Source organism: Rattus norvegicus, chromosome 14 (genome assembly GCF_036323735.1).
Source record: "Rattus norvegicus strain BN/NHsdMcwi chromosome 14, GRCr8, whole genome shotgun sequence".
Classification (NCBI taxonomy): Eukaryota; Metazoa; Chordata; class Mammalia; order Rodentia; family Muridae; genus Rattus; species Rattus norvegicus.
The window spans coordinates 62,809,656-62,829,040 of record NC_086032.1 but is presented as its reverse complement, the minus strand read 5'-3'; the positions used below and the strand labels follow the sequence as shown (position 1 = coordinate 62,829,040).

General features: G+C 47.5%; 2 protein-coding genes across 5 annotated transcripts in view; one reads left to right on the top strand and one right to left on the bottom strand.

Annotated features, from left to right (window-relative positions):
- The first annotated feature begins 438 nt into the window (after nucleotides 1-438).
- On the top strand, nucleotides 439-6,176 carry Sod3 (superoxide dismutase 3). Its single transcript, NM_012880.2, has 2 exons — nucleotides 439-554; nucleotides 4,562-6,176. The coding sequence occupies exon 2, from the start codon at nucleotides 4,578-4,580 to the stop codon at nucleotides 5,310-5,312; it is 735 nt and encodes a 244-aa protein (NP_037012.1). The 5' UTR covers nucleotides 439-554; nucleotides 4,562-4,577; the 3' UTR covers nucleotides 5,313-6,176.
- Nucleotides 6,177-11,262: 5,086 nt separating this feature from the next.
- Nucleotides 11,263-19,385, bottom strand: part of Ccdc149 (coiled-coil domain containing 149) — a 95,212-nt gene continuing 87,089 nt past the window's right edge. For all 4 annotated transcript variants that reach the window (XM_006251034.5, XM_039092757.2, XM_063273760.1 and 1 more), the window contains one exon: nucleotides 11,263-13,302. In XM_006251034.5, coding sequence (XP_006251096.1) covers nucleotides 12,872-13,302 — 431 coding nt within the window. In that variant the 3' untranslated portion in view covers nucleotides 11,263-12,871. The remainder of the gene's footprint in view (nucleotides 13,303-19,385) is intronic.

Here is a 19,385-nt window from a genome sequence, read left to right as displayed (position 1 = left end):
AAGCGGGGGAGGGGGGAAAGGAGGAAGAGGAGAAGGGAAGGAAGAGGAGGAGGAAGAACGAGGAGGAGGAAGGAATAAGAGGAGGAAAAGGAGACAGAGAAGGAAGAGAAATATGAGGAGGGGCAGGGAAAGGAGAAAAGGAGAAGGAGGAAAAGGAAGAGGAGAAGGAGGAGGAAGAGGAGGAAGAGGAGGAAAAAGCAGACAAGGAGGAAGAGGAGGAGGAGGAAGAGGAGGAGGAAGAAGAAGAGGAGGAAGAAGAAGAGGAGGAGAAGGTGGAAGAGGAGGAGAAGGAGGAAGGAGGAGGAGGGGGGAGGAGGGGGAGGAGGCGGCAGCGGCAATTTTACCACATGGGACAGCCAGGCTGATTTTTCTTCTCCTGGCCAGCCCAATGACCTTCTTCCCTTTTGCTGACCACTCCCCGGGGCTGGCCTCTCTGCTGCTCACAAGCAGCTGGCCAGTTCTGGGGAGGCAGCTCAGAGGCTCTTTCTCAGGCCTCTAGCTGGGTCTGTCCTGTACTTCACCAGAGGAAAAACGTTCTTGGGAGAGCTTGTCAGGTGCGTGCCAAGCTAAGGCTCGTTTCATTCTTTTACAAGTGTGCTTTTTAAGTTTTAGAAACTGGGTTGGGCATCCGGCACTTGTTGGAAAAGGTTCAATCATGTTCGTGGGAGAGAAACCCAATTAGTGACAGGCCTGGCTTTTCTAGAGTGGGGAGTAGAATCATGAGGGGTGGGACAAAGCTTTCTGCATTGGGCCTGCAGTGGCTGGTCCAAGAGGTCTTTCATGCTATAAATGTCATGTATGGAAGGCTGTCATTGGACGCTGTGTGGCTTGGGTGTGGGGGGCTATGGAGGACGCACAGGTACTCTGAAGAGTCTGCTTTGTAAAGCCGTTTGTCCAAGGGTCCTGTCTGGCTTACAGCAGAGGCGCCTTGTAAGGAGCAGCTGGTGATGAAAACGCCTGAGGAAAGGAGACATCTGAACAAGGGGTCTAAGTTTCCTGGGGGTGAGGAAAGATGCTCATTTTTTTTGTTTTCTAAGAGAATTGTCTTTTTAAAACGTTCATTCCTAGAAAAGCCCTAAAACACACTCCAGTTGGAGTTTGCCCTAGGCCTTACAGGAAGAATTCCTGGAGCGCAGCATGAGCACAAGACATTCCTGAAGGGCAGGCAGGGTCAGGGTCCCTGTCCAGTGAGAGCCTGGGGCTGGGACGCATAGGCTGCTCCTGTACTCCACTCTCTCCCCAAAGCTTTAACTTCAGTGCCACACTAGGCCACATCACAAGTGAAGGGGTCTGTAGATTTTACTTTCTCAATGTCCCCTAAGACCTAAGGCTTGTTCTTCTCAAGCCTTTTCTGGCTATCTCCTCCTTCCTTGGTCTCTACAGAATCTCTCAGTTGATGATCCTTACCGCTCTGTCACCAGCTTCTCTCTGACGCAAGCTGCTACCTTTTGCTGAAAACTTGCTCTGCGTGAGAGCTCTAGATGAAAACTGTGCAGTGTGGTTCTGAAGTTGGGCCTGAGAGACACCACTCACTTCCAAATCCTGCCCTTAGCTCTTCAGTGACTATGTAACCTTTCGAGAGACTCTCACTCCTGTGCCTCTGCTTTCTACCCACTAGTGTCCAGATCTCAACATAGGGTGCTTACCAGGATTCAAATCTTGGGGCTGGGGAGATGGCTTAGTCAGTACAGTGTTTGCTGTGCAAGCGTGGGACTGAGTTTGATCTCTAGAATCCAGGTAAAAGCCACACACAGTTATGGAGACTGGAGGGCTTGCTGGCCTATCAATCTAGCTGAATGGGTGATACACACACACACACACACACACACACACACACACACACACAAATGAACCCACATATAGATAGATGTACACACACAAACATACACACCTGCATATGCATAAAATTTGCATATGCCAAAGACATTTTAGCAGTGCATGACCCAAAAATTCAACAGGTGTTGGCAATTCAGTGTTCTCTTTGAAGCCTGGTGGCATGATCCCCAGAGCTAGGTATGCCTGCGCCTACTTGCAAATGAGAACTGGGCTCAGAGAGGAAGCAGGCCCTTCCATAGCTTGCAGCTTAGCACAAATGCTACTGAGCCTGGAAACAGCAATGGCAGATAACCTCAGAGCGTAAGTGGTAGTCAAGTTTTAGATTCATGGGGTGAGTTCCTGAATCCATTCTTATAATCACCATACTAAATTGTCTTTCTCTAACAGCTTTGGAAAGAACTCACACTCCATTCATTTTAAATGACACCTATTCAGGGGTTGTAGAAGGGCTCTGAAAGCACAGATGACCTTCAGCTAGCCCCTTGGAGGCATCATTAATCCCTAAGGGCAGCTTTAAAATGTGAAAGTATCCCATCTATAAATATCTGCCTTGACCCTCATCATGGCCCTCGATAGCAGAACTGGTCTTATTTTACAGGGAAGGAGCCAAGGCTATGGACTGCAGCCCCGTGAAGTCATAGTAGAGTCACCCTCCATGTCCTTGGGTTATGTACCACAGACAACCTCAGACAGAAACTACAAAACTCAAACAAACAGAAACCCCACCCGACATCTGCCCAGAACACACACACACAGACCTTTATTCTTGCAATGACTATTTACGAAGCATTTACCCGGGTAGCTGCAGTCAGCCATCCAGGCAAGTTTTAAAGAATACGGGACCATCTGAGCTGTTTCTGTGCACACATCTTGCTGTCTTATGTAAGGGACTTGGGCATCCATGGGTTTTGGAACCCGTGAGGCATCCTGGAATCAATCACCCACATATCAAATGAGTCAGCTGTGTCGCAACTGAGGTTGGATTCTGTACCTTTCCCTTGCCTTTGATTGGGCACCAGGGTATTTAAACTTCTAAAAAAAAAAAAAAAGCAAAATTCAGTTAAGCTCTTCTGATTAGAATCTCTTGGTTGGTAGCTGGCTATGCATCTTGGTTTTAAAAACTAGAATCCAGGCTGAAAAGATGGCCTTGTGGGTAAAGCAAAAATGAAGGTGTGTGTGTGTGTAGGGGGCATGGATCTCCAGAAACCATTCAAAAAGCTGGATGGGCATGGTGGTCCACCTGTAATCTCAGTACCCCAGAGGAAGAAATAGGAAACTACATCTGGCTAGTTAGACTAGTAGCTAGACATTAACATGCCTCAGGCTTAGTGAGGGATTCTGTCTCAATACATAAGGTGGAGAGCAATTGAGGAAGATGTTCGATGTTAACCTTGGGCTCCTACACAGACTCTCTCTCTCTCTCTCTCTCTCTCTCTCTCTCTCTCTCTCACACACACACACACACACACACACACACACACACACACACACATACACACACTGATGCGCACTCCACACTAAGCCTATCTCCTGGCCCCTCCCAATGCCAGACCTGAGCTTCCAGATGTCCCCATCACTGCACAATCCTAGCCCACTTCCTCTTGGGCCTGGTACCCACAAGCACCCACACATTCTTCTCTTTGGGGCACCTTGGCATTTGGCAATTGTATCTCTCTCCTTCCTGCCACCACACCCTTGCCTTCTCTGCCAACTCCACTGAGTAATAGTTTTCATGGTTTCTGCTTTGGCTCCCTGGAATGCCCCCCTAACTAGTCCTAAGGCTGTCTCTCTGGGTCTGTCTCTGTCCCTAGATTGTACCCACTGCCTTTCTCCTTGGTTTCTAAACCCAGTCCTTGTCCTTTCTTATGTTAAGTCAGAACTTAAATTTTATGACATTGATATGTAATTTTACACATTTATGGAATGGATATAGTGTTTTAAATCTCTTCACTACCCCCCTTCTTCCCTGTGTCTCCAGCACAAGGCTCAAACGTCAACCTGAGAATTGTGTTGAGACAGCTTGAGTGTTTGTCTTCACTGTTGTCCTCATTCAATAACTGTGCACCCTGTTGCCTGGTGTGGACCTAGGAGCTGGACAGGATCGGAAAATTAACGGGTACAGACTAAGGACAGACAGAAACACAGAGGCTCACATTCAGACACAGGCTGAGGACCAGATAGAAAACTATCGCAGGTACTCAAGGGAGAAACCATGAAGAAAGCTGAGTTGCTACCACCACAAGCTCCAAGTAGGCTGAGTGGTGGGAAACACGGTGCTGACGCTTCAGAAAGAGGACTCAGTCCAGGCAAAATCCAAGTCTCATGTGTGTCTGCCAGAGTTAAGAATCTAAAAGGGCACTGAGATTTCCCCATGGTGTTCTCTTGATCTCTCTCTCTCTCTCTCTCTCTCTCTCTCTCTCTCTCTCCCTCCCTCCCTCCCTCCCTCCCTCCCTCCCCCTTCCCCACTCTCCTCCCCACAAGGCTCCTCTCTGTGACTTTCCTAATGCAGGGTTTTGGCACTTGTGTAGACACAGGCCCCAACTTGTGTCCGGAGACACTTTTGCCCCACCCCCACCTCCCTACCCCCAACACACACACAAGTGATAGGACCCAGGCAATCCCTTGGGGACTGTGGGTTTGGGTAGTGAGAATGAAGTCTCCGAGATTGGAAATTTCAAACTGCTAAGACTTGCTTTCTTCCCCCGGATATGGGGGCATTCCACAGGTGTGGAACCTCAGCCATGGTGGCCTTCTTGTTCTGCAACCTGCTACTGGTGGCCTGTGGCTCTGTCACCTGGACCATGTCAGATACCGGAGAGTCCGGTGTCGACTTAGCAGACCGGCTTGACCTGGTTGAGAAGATAGGCGACACGCACTCCAAAGACCTGGAGATCTGGATGGAGCTAGGAAAACAACGGGAGGCGGATGCCAGGGAGATGCACGCAGTCTGCAGGGTACAGCCCTCAGCCATGCTGCCTCCCGATCAGCCACAGATCACAGGCTTGGTCCTCTTCCGGCAGCTGGGGCCCAGCTCCAGACTTGAGGCCTCCTTCAATCTGGAGGGCTTCCCAGCCGAGCAGAACACCTCCAACCACGCCATCCACGTGCATGAGTTCGGGGACCTGAGCCAGGGCTGCGAGTCCACCGGACCACACTACAACCCGCTGGGTGTGCCGCACCCACAGCACCCGGGGGACTTCGGCAACTTCGTGGTGCGCGATGGCCGCCTTTGGAAGCATCGAATGGGCCTGGCCACGTCACTGGCCGGACCGCACTCGATCTTGGGCCGCGCTGTGGTGGTCCACGCTGGCGAGGACGACCTGGGTAAAGGTGGCAACCAGGCCAGCGTGCAGAACGGCAACGCAGGTCGCCGGCTCGCCTGCTGCGTGGTAGGCACCAGCAACTCGGAGGCCTGGGAGAGCCAGACAAAGGAGCGCAAGAAGCGGCGGCGGGAGAGCGAGTGCAAGACCACTTAAGCATCACCCAGGGCCGCCTAGCCTAGCTGCTGCGCGCATAGATGCCTCCACACGCGCCTCTAGACGCCTCCAGTCATCCTAGAGGTCTCTGGGTGTCCTAGACTGACGCTTCCCAGACACCTCAATCGCCTCTGTGCGCCCCACACTCTTCCACATACCCCAGACACCTCTGTATGGCTCAGATGCCTTCAAGAACCTCCTCGGCCACGTCCACGAGCCCCAGATGTTCCCACGTGCCCTGGGCACTGTTCTCGGAGACCAGGACACTTTTTGTAACCTAGGAATCCTTTCACACCCTATGCACTTCCACAGACCCAAACTCCTTCGTGCTCTAGGTCCACCTCGAACTACTTTATGCCCCAAGACAATCCCATAAGCCCCTAGCATCCCCTTTGAAACAGTCTTTGAGTTTGCTCCCAGAGAATTCCCCGCTTACCCCCAGAGGTCGAATGTGCGCAGATAACTCTCCTTTTACTCTGAGGACATCCCAGTGGACCTTCTAGAGAACTCCCTTGGGGTGTTCTGAAATATCACCACCCCACTTCCTTCTGCCCCCTTTTGTTTTCTTTCTGTCCCCTAGCACCCGAGACTTCTCTCTTCCCTAGAGACCTCGTTTGTCTTCCCCTTGTTCCTCCTAGGGCTCTGGGACCACCCTGACACACACACACACACACACACACACACACACACACACACACACACACACACACACATCCCTAAGATTCCATGTTCCTGATCACCTCCTGCCGGGCCCCTGGTTCTGTTTTCATCTGTTTCCCATATGGTGCCTGCACCCCAAGGAGAGCAGCTCCTCCGAGAGTATTTGACAACCTTTATGCTGCTCATTAAAACCACAGCAATTCAGTCCTGCACTGGCCTTGTGTACTTTTTTGAAATTTTGCAGCTTAGTATTTTTTTTTCCTCCCCCAAAATATCCCTGAGAATATTGCAGGTCTCCTCCTCTAAAGATAGAAGTTTCTATCATGAATCGTTCTGCCTTTTGGAGGACTTAGGATTAGCAAGGACACTTAAATGTGCATGTGTGTGGTTCCTTTACAAAAAGATACCAATGCAACTGGGAGCCAAAGAACTCAAAGATGGTGGAATAAAACCCACCTGACGTGAAGTGCATTCCAGGCTGGAGTCCCTAGCCTGGAAAGGCTGAGGTAAGTGTTGAGGTAGCTGGGCATGCAGCTCCCCGGATGTCCCCAGAACAGTCTCTGCATGTCTTATACCTTTACACACCCAATCTGAGGACCTGTGATAGCGCCTGCCTCCCAGCACAGACTTCCCAAGCTGGTCCTTCCAGGCAGCCTCTGCGTCTCCCTGATCGCACCTGTCAGTCAAACTGAATCACAGCCAGAAATTCGTCCTCTGCGCTGCTGAGTGTACTCTGCCTCCATAGTTCAAGGAGATGTGCTAAGGAGATGCCAATGACATGGGGACCCATGATGGAGAGGAATGGCGTCCATCCACAGCCAGATCTGCCCCTTGGTTGCCATGTGATGGCCAACTCAGAACCACAGGGAAGCCAGGTTTGGGATCAGCAGATGCTTCTCATCACTTACCTTTTGTTCTTCTTGGGTGGGCCCCTGAACATTCTAGCAGACCCAATCCATATTTATTCTGTTCATTCATGGGGTTAGCCACTATCTCTACAGCCCAGAGATAAGAAACACCGGGACAATAACAAGAGGGTATGGTCACTGTAAGAGCAAAGGAATGACTGTATGACCTGAACAAATAGCAAAACCTATGTAAAATATAGTCATCTCCCAGGCTTGTTTTAAGGCCTAAATCCGGTGTTGTTCATGAGAGATACTCAGCAGAACAGGCATATTTGATACAAATCTAGTCTAAGAACAGCTACAGCTATCCCTAACAATGCGTCTAGATACCTTGTAAATTAGTGTCATGCTACTAGAAGGAATTCAACAAAGAAAAGCTTGCCACAGAGAGATGGGATTTCTCTGTGTGTCCCTGGCTGTCCTGGAATGAGCTCTGTAGACCAAAGTGGCATCGAACTCAAAGATCTGCCTGCCTGTGCCTCTTGAGTGCTGCTGGGATTAAAGGTATGAGCCACTACCACCTGGCTTTCAACCGAAGGTTTCTCAGAAGCATTTCTACAGCGAACCAACCAGAGCCTATAGGAGACAACTCTGCCTTTTCAGCTTGGGTGGTGGGGAGAGGCAGAAGGAGAAGTTTGGGAGCTCTAAGGCGGACATCTGGTTCTTGGCACAGAATCTTGTGTGCCACCAAGACCGCCCCCTGGACTCCACTTGATCCCTGGCTTCTATTTTTACTTCCCTCATCTCACAGATCTCCCTTCTGGATCTCTTTCCATTTGCTGTTTTGACTTCCTGGCCTGCTTGCTAATCAGTTTGCCTGTTTGACTCACAGGGTTTGCGTTCATTGCTGGGACTTAAACCCACACTTGTTTTGATTTCTTTCTGTAAAATTAGAATCATTTGATGTAATGGCTGCACCTACCCACAGCTGGTAAGGCAAGAATAATGCTCGATCCCGCGTAGCTTACACACAATGTAGACAATAATTAGGGATGCTATCTTTAGATGTTAGGATAAGCTGTTTCTCAGAATGGCAGGGATGTTTTTAATTTTTTTTTCTGAGTGGGGCTTATTAGCGCACATACACAAAAATACTAAAAATCTTAAGAAAATAGAGCAAATCAGTGAGTGCTTTGGCCAACTTAAAAGCCTGCAGGAAATAAACCGAGTTTAGATCTGCTGTTTGAACAAAATGCATAAAATCCTTACATTCTCCACAGTTTTCATTACTGCCATATGAGCAAAGAATTTCAGGGGACACAAGCAAGAGACGAGCTGCTACCGTAGTCTGGAAGTAACACCCAACCCCGGGCTTGGCTTTGGCGAAGGTTGGGGGAAGGGCGACACGGATAATGCAGACTGTTATTCCCCCAGTCAGGAAAGTTAATACTTAAAGAAATTCATTTTGTGTATGTGAATGATGGCGGTGGATTTCCATGGTACATATGTGGAGGTCAGAGAAGAACTTGTGAAATCCATTACACAGGTTCTGGGCATTGAACTCAAGTTGCAAGGTATGTACAGCAAACACCTTTATCCCCTGATATCCCCTGAGCCATAGAGCCTGCCCCATTTTCCTCCGTCTCCACCTCCTCCTCCTTCTCTCCCTCTATCTCCTACTGTGTGTGTGTGTGTGTGTGTGTGTGTGTGTGTGTGTGTGTGTCTGTGTGTGTGTGTGTGTGTGTGTGTGTGTGTTGTGTATACACGGGCACATACCTTCATGATTTCATACTTGTTTCAAATAAGTGTGTGCATGCATGTGCACATGAATATGCCTGTACATGTGTGGGACCCAAATTTGTTGGCAGTTGTCTTGTTTGACCCCTCTCCTTTTTACATATAGAAGCAAGGTCTTTTACTAACTTTGGGGTTAATTGTTTTGGCTAGTCTAGATCTCTATCTCCCAAGGCTTGTATTATAGGAAGGCTGCCCCAAGGACCAAGATTTTACACGGATGCTGGGATCTGGACTCTAATTCTCAGCCTGCATAGCTGGCTCCTTGCTCACTAAACCATCTCCCCAGCCCCCAGCCCTCTCACTTGAGGTAACAATGGCATAAGATCAGTTATGTACGATGCACGATGATGGAGAAACCGGTACACTGTGTGCAAAGGAGTAGAAGTTATCATCATCCTCATCATCGTCGTCGTCATTTTTAGAAACAGTATGATGTACTTAAGGTAATTTAATGTTGTGTGTGTGTAGTGTCTGTGTATGAGTGTGTGGATGTCAGAGGGCAATTGAAGGTGTTACTCCTCAGGCCAGGCAATTACTTTTGTTGTTTTGAGATAGGGTCTCTCATTGGCCTGAACCTTACCAAATAACTAACCTGCTTGTCCAGTGGGTGCCAGGGACCCACCCGTCCATTTTGTCTCCACACACTGGGATTACAAGTGAGTGCCACCGCACCTAGATTTTTGTCCCCCCCCAACCCCTGCCAGATCCCCACTTCCATTCTGGAGTTCAAACCCAACTCCTGTTTAATAGGCAACCCCGTATCAAAGGAGCGCTCCTGCTCCTGTGTGGCATTCCTTCCCCACACAATCCTGGACTCATACAGATTCCCCAAGTGAAACTTTTCAGTGCTGTGTGGGCTTGCCCTACACAGCCAAAAGAAAACATTGTCATTTAGTGAAAGGTGTAAATTGCCCCCATGCTGAGTCACGGCGGTTTGTTTTTGTGTGCTGTATTCTGGAGAGACCAAGCTTTCTTACTTTTCTTGCTCTTCCTTCTAATTAGAGCTTCTCCTGCACTCCTGTTTTCTGCTCTGATCTTACACGGCTCTCTGTTCAGTCACCTCAGTCGCCTAGGGGAAAGAACTGCATTGAAGTGTGATCTCATGGCCACCCTTTGGCTTTTGGACAGCCTACCTGCTACCTCCTGAGGGAGTACTCAGAATCAGGAAGGATGCTTCCAAACACATCTTCCAGAATATTCCAGCAGAGATTTTCAAAGAGGAAGGTGGAAGCCAGGCAGTCACAGGGCTACACAATGATAGCAAAAAAGCCCCTGGATTTTTGTGTGTGTGTGTGTGTGTGTGTGTGTGTGTGTGTGTGTGTGTTGGGGGTGGGGTATAGAAAATCAAGGACAAACAAATTGTCATTGTAAAGTGACAGATAGGGAAGAATCATATTAATGAGCAAATGAAATGACCTTGTCAGATAGTGACGCGGGTGCAGGCTCTCTCAGGGCAGGAGTGTAGCAAAAATCCACTGTGTGGAATGCCACACAGGGCCCTTTCTAGAACTTGGCATCGTGATGGATGATGGGAGTGTGTTAGGAAGCCATGCAGGAACATAAACTAATTCAGTTGATACTAGTTAGCTGTAGGGAGGAAGCTCTTTCAGAGACCTTCTGGCTAGTAGGGCTCAGAGGAATGATCAAGAGGGTGACAGAGGATGACAACAGGGCTTGGGAAGGGAGAGAGCAAGGATGAGAAGGGCTGGCTTCTCAAGCACCAATCCATTTCCTCAAACACCCTGTGGACTGTTCATACCAGCAGAGAGAATGCAAAATGCAGACTTCAAACAAGCTCTCTTTAAGGACGATCAACTTAGTCTTCTTTCTCTAGATTGTTCTCTGCATACTGCTGATCAACTAACTACCTAACTAACAAATCAACTAACTAACTAAGGTAGAAAGCTAACAGGACAGACACACCTATGGGGGAAGCAAGGGGAGGAGGAAAGAAAGCTGGGAAACAGGGCAGGCTATATCAGGAAAGAGGGGAGAGGACATGGTCTTCCCTTAACTAATAACAGTTGCTTTCCAGCTCAGACCCGTTGGCAACATAATATTCTACATTACCAAGCAAGATCAGAAAAGATATGTAGGGGTCATGTCTACACAACTGCTCATTCAGCTGCCTAAGACATGATTCTGTTTTATCCAGATCTCTTTTAGTGTCTTATGTCCAGAGAATATACCTTGATGAACCCACACCCATCATAGAAACATTACTTCCTAGCTAGGCATTTAGGCATAGGTGTGTAATGAATTGTGATTAACACAGTATGGCAGAGACCCTTTTGTCCTTCTCCTTTGGCTCTTAAAAGATGTTTATACATATGTGTGGAGAGATACCCTCCTGCCTTCAAATATATGTGATATATGTCTGGAGCTGTTACTGCCAGGAACTCAACTGACCCCAGACAAGCAAAGATGGGAGATGGATTTCAGAATCCCTGGGAAATTCCTGAAGTAGCGCCAAGATGCTCCACTTCAGACATTCTGGTCACACAACAGAATTTATTACCCTGCTGTTTAAGTTTCTCTGCGTGTGAGCTGTGGCTGGGAATACAGGAGAGATGGAGGTAATGTGGCAGAGTTGAGGAGAGAATGCCGCAGCCAACTGTTTAAAAAAGACCAAGGGGAACGACAAGTAGTGACTGGACTCTCTTTAATGTCTGCAGAATAGAAGAATCATGTTGGGTAGACACAGCAGAACTAGGGATGTTGTTGTCATAGTTACATATTTATAACAATGTCAACTTACTGGCTCACCCCATCTAATAACACAGGTGCCTCCTGTGCTGGCTGCATCTATTGAGCTCAAGCTATGGACCCCTATTATCCTGGCTCCCTAGAGCACAAACCCTGAGACTCACTGCAGTTTCTTGCCTTTCTAGACTCTGCTAGAGTTTACTATAAACCCCTGTTACCTGAAAGTGAAGACTGGCCACAAAGAAGTATACCTGTTTCGTCCAAACCAGAGCTTCTGGGGGGTGAGAGTGTTTATTTTCTTTTTACTGAGTCACATCTGGCTGGGTTTCCCTTGGCCATTCCGTTGTCCTCTGTAGTAATACTGACCATGTGCAGCTGAAAGCCAGCTATGGCCCCCATATAGCACAAAAGGCACCTTCAGGACTATTGGTACGTGTAAACTTACAGCCTCAGGGCCTCCTTCCCTAGAGGACTGGCCTTCAGGGGCAGGGGACAGACTGAAATACGAGGGATAAACAGGGCATTGGGGCTCCCACCAGAAGGTGTGTCCTTGTCCCCAAGAGTCCCAGGTTTTAGGATGAATGGGAACACATTTCTCCTCTGAGCTTCTCCTTCTACCTGGAGTTTCTGAGATCAATTCTGGATGCTGGGGGCCTATATGGAAAATTCTGCTGATGGAGAGAATGCTTTCAGATTCTTCGGTGGTGTAAGAAACTGGGATAACAGTAAGCTTTTCCCAAACCCCAGATAACCACACCATCCGATGAAGACAGCCTAGTATTTCTAATATTATCTAAATAACAATAACACAAAAATCAGATTACCACTAAAAGGTCCCCTACTTCTGGCAGCTACTTGTTACCCATCCCTCCTGACCAGTGAAACCTCCAGACCTAGGCTAGAACACTCAGATCTGCACTCAGTCAACAAACAGCCTCTCCTACCTGCAGCCTAACGTTCTCAGCCTGCTCTTGTCCCTCCCACCCGCCACTGTGAAACACTGGGTGCCAAGACTCCCCATTGCTGGGGGACCCTCCGAGACCACTACATGACAAAGTGTAGCCCTAGCCTCATGAACACATTTCATTCAATTACATCTTTCCTTCCAGCCACCTAGCTATTCCCAAGACGGAGACCCAGGGGCGGAGAAAAAAACCCTTGCTTTCCTAGCTTGTCCCATCATCTTGATGGACAACATTAAATGCTAATAGAAAAACATCTTCTCTCTAATAAAACAAATGCTGACAGGAAGAGGGATGTGGGAAGGCAGCCATATGGCAACCACGATTCCTTTGCCCAGCCATGTTCACAGCAGCACGTCTTCAGCAGACAGAGGTGACACCGAGAAGCTCACAGGCCAGCTTTAATAAATCAGACAGGGCTGGCACCATTGGGTGTTCCCAGCTCGTAGCAGGCTCAGAGTGTTTTCTCATTTGCAGACAGGAAGGTGTTTAGCAGAAAGTGCCTTGGATGATTGTTCTGAGGCCGTAGCCTTTCCTCGCTGTCCCCAGTGCCTTCAGTGTGTCACCCTGTCAGTCTCTCTCCCCCTCATGTTTGCACAGTGCTTCTTGTGTCTCCACCCTCTGAGATGCCTCTGTCACCTCCCGTGCTGGTTGCTTTGACCTCTGGCTGCATGGAAGGCAAGTGGTCCTGGAGAGTTACGATGCATTCCTCCTGGGAGAGGCTAGATGGGGACGGCTGTGGCTCACACCTCTGTTCCTCCGTGGGAGCCTCCCTTGGGACCTCCTCCAGGTCTGTAGCTTCCTGTCCATCAGTCAGTTGAGTGATCTCCCTTCCTCCCACCGTGTTTACTTCTTCTGATAGTGGCTGGGGTACTGGAGGATGATGAAAGTCCGAGTGCTGGTTCGCGTTGCTCGGTGGGGCTGGGGAGCTGACAGCAGGCCTCCCAGCATCCTCAGGCACTGTCAGCGCCTCAGCAGCTGCACGGCTTTCATCTCGTTCCTGCGTCTGAATCTCCCCTGAAAACAGGCAAGGAACAGCATTAAACCTGGGGCAGCAGGCTGGTCTCACCTTCCTCGCCTGGTAACTCCCACCTAGCCACCTGCCTTTAAGAACCAATGGCTCATTACTCTTCCCTCTTCCAGGCAGGGGTCTGGAGCCCAGGGTATTCATGGACCCATGTTGAGAAGCCAGACCTGTACCTTCTCCAATGAGGACTAAGTCACCAGTTCCTGGAAACCCATGCCTTAATTACTAATAGGCCTCCTATGGCTATGGACGACTGAATATGAGGACAAAGGTTGTCCTTTGGAAGCTGAGGACCTTTATGGATGAGGAGAGATTCCGGCTGCCCTCAGAGGAGGAGGATAGCTTGGGGAGGTTTAGTGTCATCCTATTCCTCATTCTCCATCAGCACCTTACTGTCTGAGAGGAATCCCCAATGTTTTCCCAGCTTCAGATATAAGGCTATGTGCAAACAGCTTCAAGCTCCCTCCCGAGGCACCAGACTCTTGGCCTTAAACCCCTCTATCAATCAGAAATTCTAGAGATACAAGAAGCAGGAGTCAGGAGACAATGGATGATGGGTCCTGAGAGCTGGCCCCTTATGCCCATTTCTCTACTCATTTGTTCTATGACGACAGCTCATCTGGCCTCAGTCTCTCAGGTAAGTAAAAGGGAGGGCTCTGATGTCCCTCTCTGACCTAGTAAGTAATAGTGGCATTGTGTGACCAGGGGAGAATAAATGGCTCTTAATACCAGGACATGTGCATTTAATACTAGGCTGTGAATTTCCCACAAGGTAGTGTTCTGAGACCTCAGGAACAATCATGATGAACGGTATGGACGATGCGCAGCTGGGTGAGTTTAGCATAAGCAAAGGTCTTGGTGCAAACATTGAAGGCCCCAGGAATACTTCCTGGTACTCCTGACTAGAACCACAATAGAACAACACTACAGTCAGGCCTGCTGTTGGACAAGTACAAGGAGGTTCTCTGGCTGACAGCTTGCTGGTGGGGCTGGACTGTGGAAAATTGGCAGGAGGTGGGACACATGTTCCTGTCATTTTCCCACATGACACCTTGGGAAGAAGCCTTGCTGATTCAGGATTAGTTTTGACACTGTTCACTTTCTTTGCAAGATCCCACTGGTCCACTCCTGATCACCTGCAGCCTCAGTTTCCAAGGTTGTATGTACCCATGGATACAAAGATAAGCTAGTACATGAACACATGCATACATGAATACATACACATATCCTTCCAGCCAACCAAAATACCTGTGATGGGTTTGCAGTCAGCTTGTCTGGCTGAAGAGATAGCCAGGACTTATGAAAGACACTTGTGTGTTTCTGGGGCCTTTTCAGAGAGCACTGGTATGTGGGAGAGTGACCGGTATGTAAGGAAAGACCTGGCCAGAATGTAGGCAGCACTGCCCAGCTGGCGGCCCAAATTAAAAACAGAGACAGAGGAAGGCAGTGTAGTGGAAGGGCTGCTGAAATCAGCTGATATCAAACACCAGCTTCTTTGGCTTCCATGAGTAGAATCAATACCAACAACTCTCCAGAAACTGAGGCATTTCAGCTCTAGCTGGGAACTGCTGAAGCATCCTGCTTTCTGCACCAGGTCCTTGGCCTGTCTTCTGTTGGACCACCAGCTCCTATAGTGAAGCCATATATCATCTATATAGGGACTTTTGCTTGGTTCAGCTCCTCTAGAAAGCAAGGCCTGACATAAGACCCCTTAGGTCTCTACATGAACCAGTTTCCTGCAGCTCTAAAGAACTTCAGACCAACTGGAAGAGCTTGAAGGGGCTCGAGACCCCATATGTACAACAATGCCAAGCAACCAGAGCTTCCAGGGACTAAGCCACTACCTAAAGACTATACATGAACTGACCCTGGACTCTGACCTCATAGGTAGCAATGATTATCCTAGTAAGAGCACCAGTGGAAGGGGAAGCCCTGGGTCCTGCTAAGACTGAACCCCCAGTGAACTAGATTGTTGGGGGGAGGGCGGCAAGGGGGGGAGGATGGGGAGGGGAACACCCATAAGGAAGGGGAGGGGAGAGGGGGGAGGGGGGAGGGGGATGTTTGTCCGGAAATCGGGAAAGGGAATAACACTCGAAATGTATATAAGAAATACTCAAGTTAATAAAAAAAAAGAAAAGAAAAAAGAATATTTTTACAAATCATTTATTGTATTTTACTTTGTATTATATGACCAAGTCTGATACATGATAAAATATAAGTTTCATGTAGCCTAAAATAAAAAAATCAATAAAACTAAAATAAAATTTTATATGCAGTATCCTCCTACCCAATGTGATCTGAGATCCTCTAAAGGAGTAAGAAAATGGTCCTCTATGTTCAAAGTATCTTTATAAAAACATGTAGCTTATAGAGATAATATAATAAAATTTGTAAGCATATCAGATTATAGAGTAAATATAATATGATAATATACAAAAAAAAAAAAAGAACTTCAGACCAGCTAGGCCTCACTGCATGGCCCTCCCTGCTAGGAGCTGCTCTACACACACGCCATGGTTTATCTAATCATCCAACTTAGTTCCATGAGGCGAGGAGCCTCAACTGATGTGTCTGACACCAGCTGATATTTAAGACCACTTTAAAAATGGGATTTTACTTTTCTTTTTTGAGTAGAAATATAGGTGGGGAGAACTGGAGGGACCTGCCATTATGGTAACAAACATGGAGATAGGCAACATAGAAAAAGAAAAGGTATTGTGTGTGTGTGTGGGGGGGTATTAGTGGGAATTGAACCTAGGGCCTTGCACGAGCTAGGCAGTCTCTACCACTGAGCTACATCCCTAGCTCTTAGATTTTGACTTACAGCTTAGGGGTGCTAGCCCATAATAAGCTCTCATGTTTGGTCTATTGCTAAGGATTGTGAGGTCTAAGCTTATGTTTATGAGCTTTGGTTGTGTAAACCTTGCTCCTTGATTTCAAACTATTGGCTGAATAAAATTGGCTATAGCCAATTACTGGAGGGATTAGAGGTAAGTGGGTTTGAAGTGACCTGGTTAGAGGAGGAGAGATAAGGGCAGAAGGAGGAAGAACTAGAGAGATAGGAGGAGGGGAGGAAAGGGAGAGGGGAGAAGAGGAGAGGGGGAGAGGGGGGGGAGGAGAGGAAGAAAGGGAGGGAGAGGAAGAGGGAGCACATGGCCAGGAGAAACAGCAAGTATCTGGGGTACACCACTGGGGAGGTAGCCAGGCCAGCAGTTAGATTGGGGTGACCCCCCCCCCAGTAATTGTTAAAGCCAAATAAGATAACTGTGGTCCGAGTCTCATTTATTTATAACCTAGTCAGGGATAAGCTTAAATTGGTTCTACTGCATTCCCTGTTGCTTTGTGCCTGAAGCACAAGGTAAACTGAACAAGTCCACCCGGGACAGAAAAGGAAAAGAAACAGAGATGCGGATGGGGTCCCACCAGCCTCTTGAGTATGCCCAAGCACTAGATGACATTGCTCTAGGCCCCACTTTGTAATTGTTCCTCCACTTTTCCTTCTTAATTTCGATTAATGACTTGGATCTGTCTCCAGCCCCTCTCTTGTGAGGTCTGTAGCATCAGATCAGCTCAGTCTGTCTGTCTCCTCTGTGCCTCCACCAACCATGCCTCTTCCCTCACTGGTTCTGTCGGTGGTTTCTGCAACAGCACAGTTTTCTTGTTTCCAGTCGACTTCTGGGTGCACACGGATTGATGTTTTGTGGCTTGTACGACCAACTTAGCACACACATACACCTATTTTCTTGTAGTTCTGGAGCCCAGAAGTCCTAAGTAGGTCTCTATGGTCAGAACAAGAGCACAGTCCCCAGGTCACTCATGATCCCTTCCTCACTTCTCCCAGGTTTTGGTGGCTTCCTGACTTGTTGCAGGATTCGTCCAGTTCCCATCACCATAGGCATATCAGCCTGACTTGTATAAGGAGGCCACACCCTCCTTTGCTTCCATCTCGTAAGACCATTCTTTTAGGACTGAACTGTATAATCTAGGATCATCTTCTCACCTCAAGACCCACAGATGAATCCCATCTGCAAGTGCTCTCATCATGGGAGACAGGATTCATCGGTTCCATTGGAGAACACCGTTTAGATTTCTAGTACCCATGTCCCTTCTCACTTTCTCTGCTGAGCTGGTGCCTGCTCCCCGTGGGTAACACGCTGCGGGCACAGTGGGTGGTAAACAGACTGGAGCCACTGGAAGGAGTCACTGACAAAGGCAAGTCTTGCCTACTGTCTGCACACCTCTTCCGTCTAGTTTTCCTGATACAAATTTGATTTTTTTCAAATGTAAAAGGAGCCGTTTCATTTTCCTCAGCCTTTTGGACAACCACAGAAGAACCCCAGGGACAGATTCTTGACCAATTTTTTTCCTTCTCATTTTTTCAAGTCTGTATTTGGTTATGGATACCGTGTGTCACGGTTCCCCACAAGCCACATTCCAGAAAATGACCCTAGCACTTGTCCTTACAATGAAATACACAAACACATATATGATACAAGTAATCATTGAACTGAAAGATAGATAGATAGATAGATGATAGATAGATAGATAGATGATAGATAGATAGATAGATAGATGATAGATAGATGATAGATAGATAGATGATAGATAGATGGATAGATGGATAGATAGATAGATAGATGATAGATAGATAGATAGATAGATAGATAGATAGATAGATAGATAGATAGATAGATAGATGAATGGATGGGTGGATAGATGGATAGATAGATAGATAGATAGATAGATAGATAGATAGATAGATAGGTGGGTGGATGGATAGATAGATAGATAGATAGATAGATGGGTGGGTGGATAGATAGATAGATAGATAGATAGATAGATAGATAGATAGATAGATAGATAGATAGATGAATGGATGGGTGGATAGATGGATGGATAGATAGATAGATAGATAGATAGATAGATAGATAGATAGATAGATAGATAGATAGATGGGTGGATGGATAGATAGATAGATAGATAGATAGATAGATAGATAGATAGATAGATAGATAGATAGATAGATACATACCAAAACCTGTTGTGATTTGCTCAGACAAGAGAGCAGTGTGTGTAGTTACCAGTAGGGTCAGGGGCCTCCCTATAGCTTTGCCATTCTGATCGTGTCTGTGGACTTGCTTAGAGTGGCAGAGTCTCAGGCCCCACCCCTCATTTACTGTCTCAGAGTGTACACCCTCACAAAGTCCCAGGTGATGGGGGTTCCCTGTGACCTTAAAGCACACATCTCACCATGTCTTCCTCCATGTAGAAAACCTTCCAAGGCTGCAGATTCTGGGGAACAGAGCTTAAACTTTTAACCTAGCATTCATGGTTTATGCTTCAACACCCTTTTCTCCCTGTATCCGCCATCCCAGATCCTCTACTTGCATCCCTCCATCCACCTACCTTAGCCAGTCCCTCGTGGTGTTGCACCTCTCCCCCTCTCCCAGGGACCTTTGTTGAATTCCCTTCTCCATTCCAAAGTGAGCTTTGAAGGGCAGCCCAGCCACCACCTCCTCCATGAAGATTAAATCTATCCAAAAGCCCTATTCTTAGTGGAATTCCTATTCCCACAGGGGAAGTCTGAACCTCCTGGAACTTTCTCTCTCTCTCTCTCTCTCTCTCTCTCTCTCTCTCAAATTGTTACTTATAACTAACTACCTTAAACTACCTTAAGTACAAAGTCTTTTTTTAACTTCGACAGTGTTCTATGGCATAGACTCAATAAATATCTTACTAAGTGCTTGAATATATGGACTTATACATGTATTCATGAAAAAGTGAATCTATTAGCATACATCCTAAATACCATGCATCACTTTATGAAAGCAACTTAAATTTATAGTATTCTTTTTAAGGTATATTCAGTAACTACCCTAAAACTTCTCAAAATGGTACTTTCCGAAAGGAGATGGAGATGTCTAATGCCTACAAATATTTAGCTACATCAAGGCAGCTCAGGGAAGCCAATGCATCAGTTCCACACTAACATGGAAATTCTCACAGCGATTATAGAGGAGACTGAGCAACACCGAGTCAGAACGATGTGCTCTCAGCAGAGGGGGGAGCATTA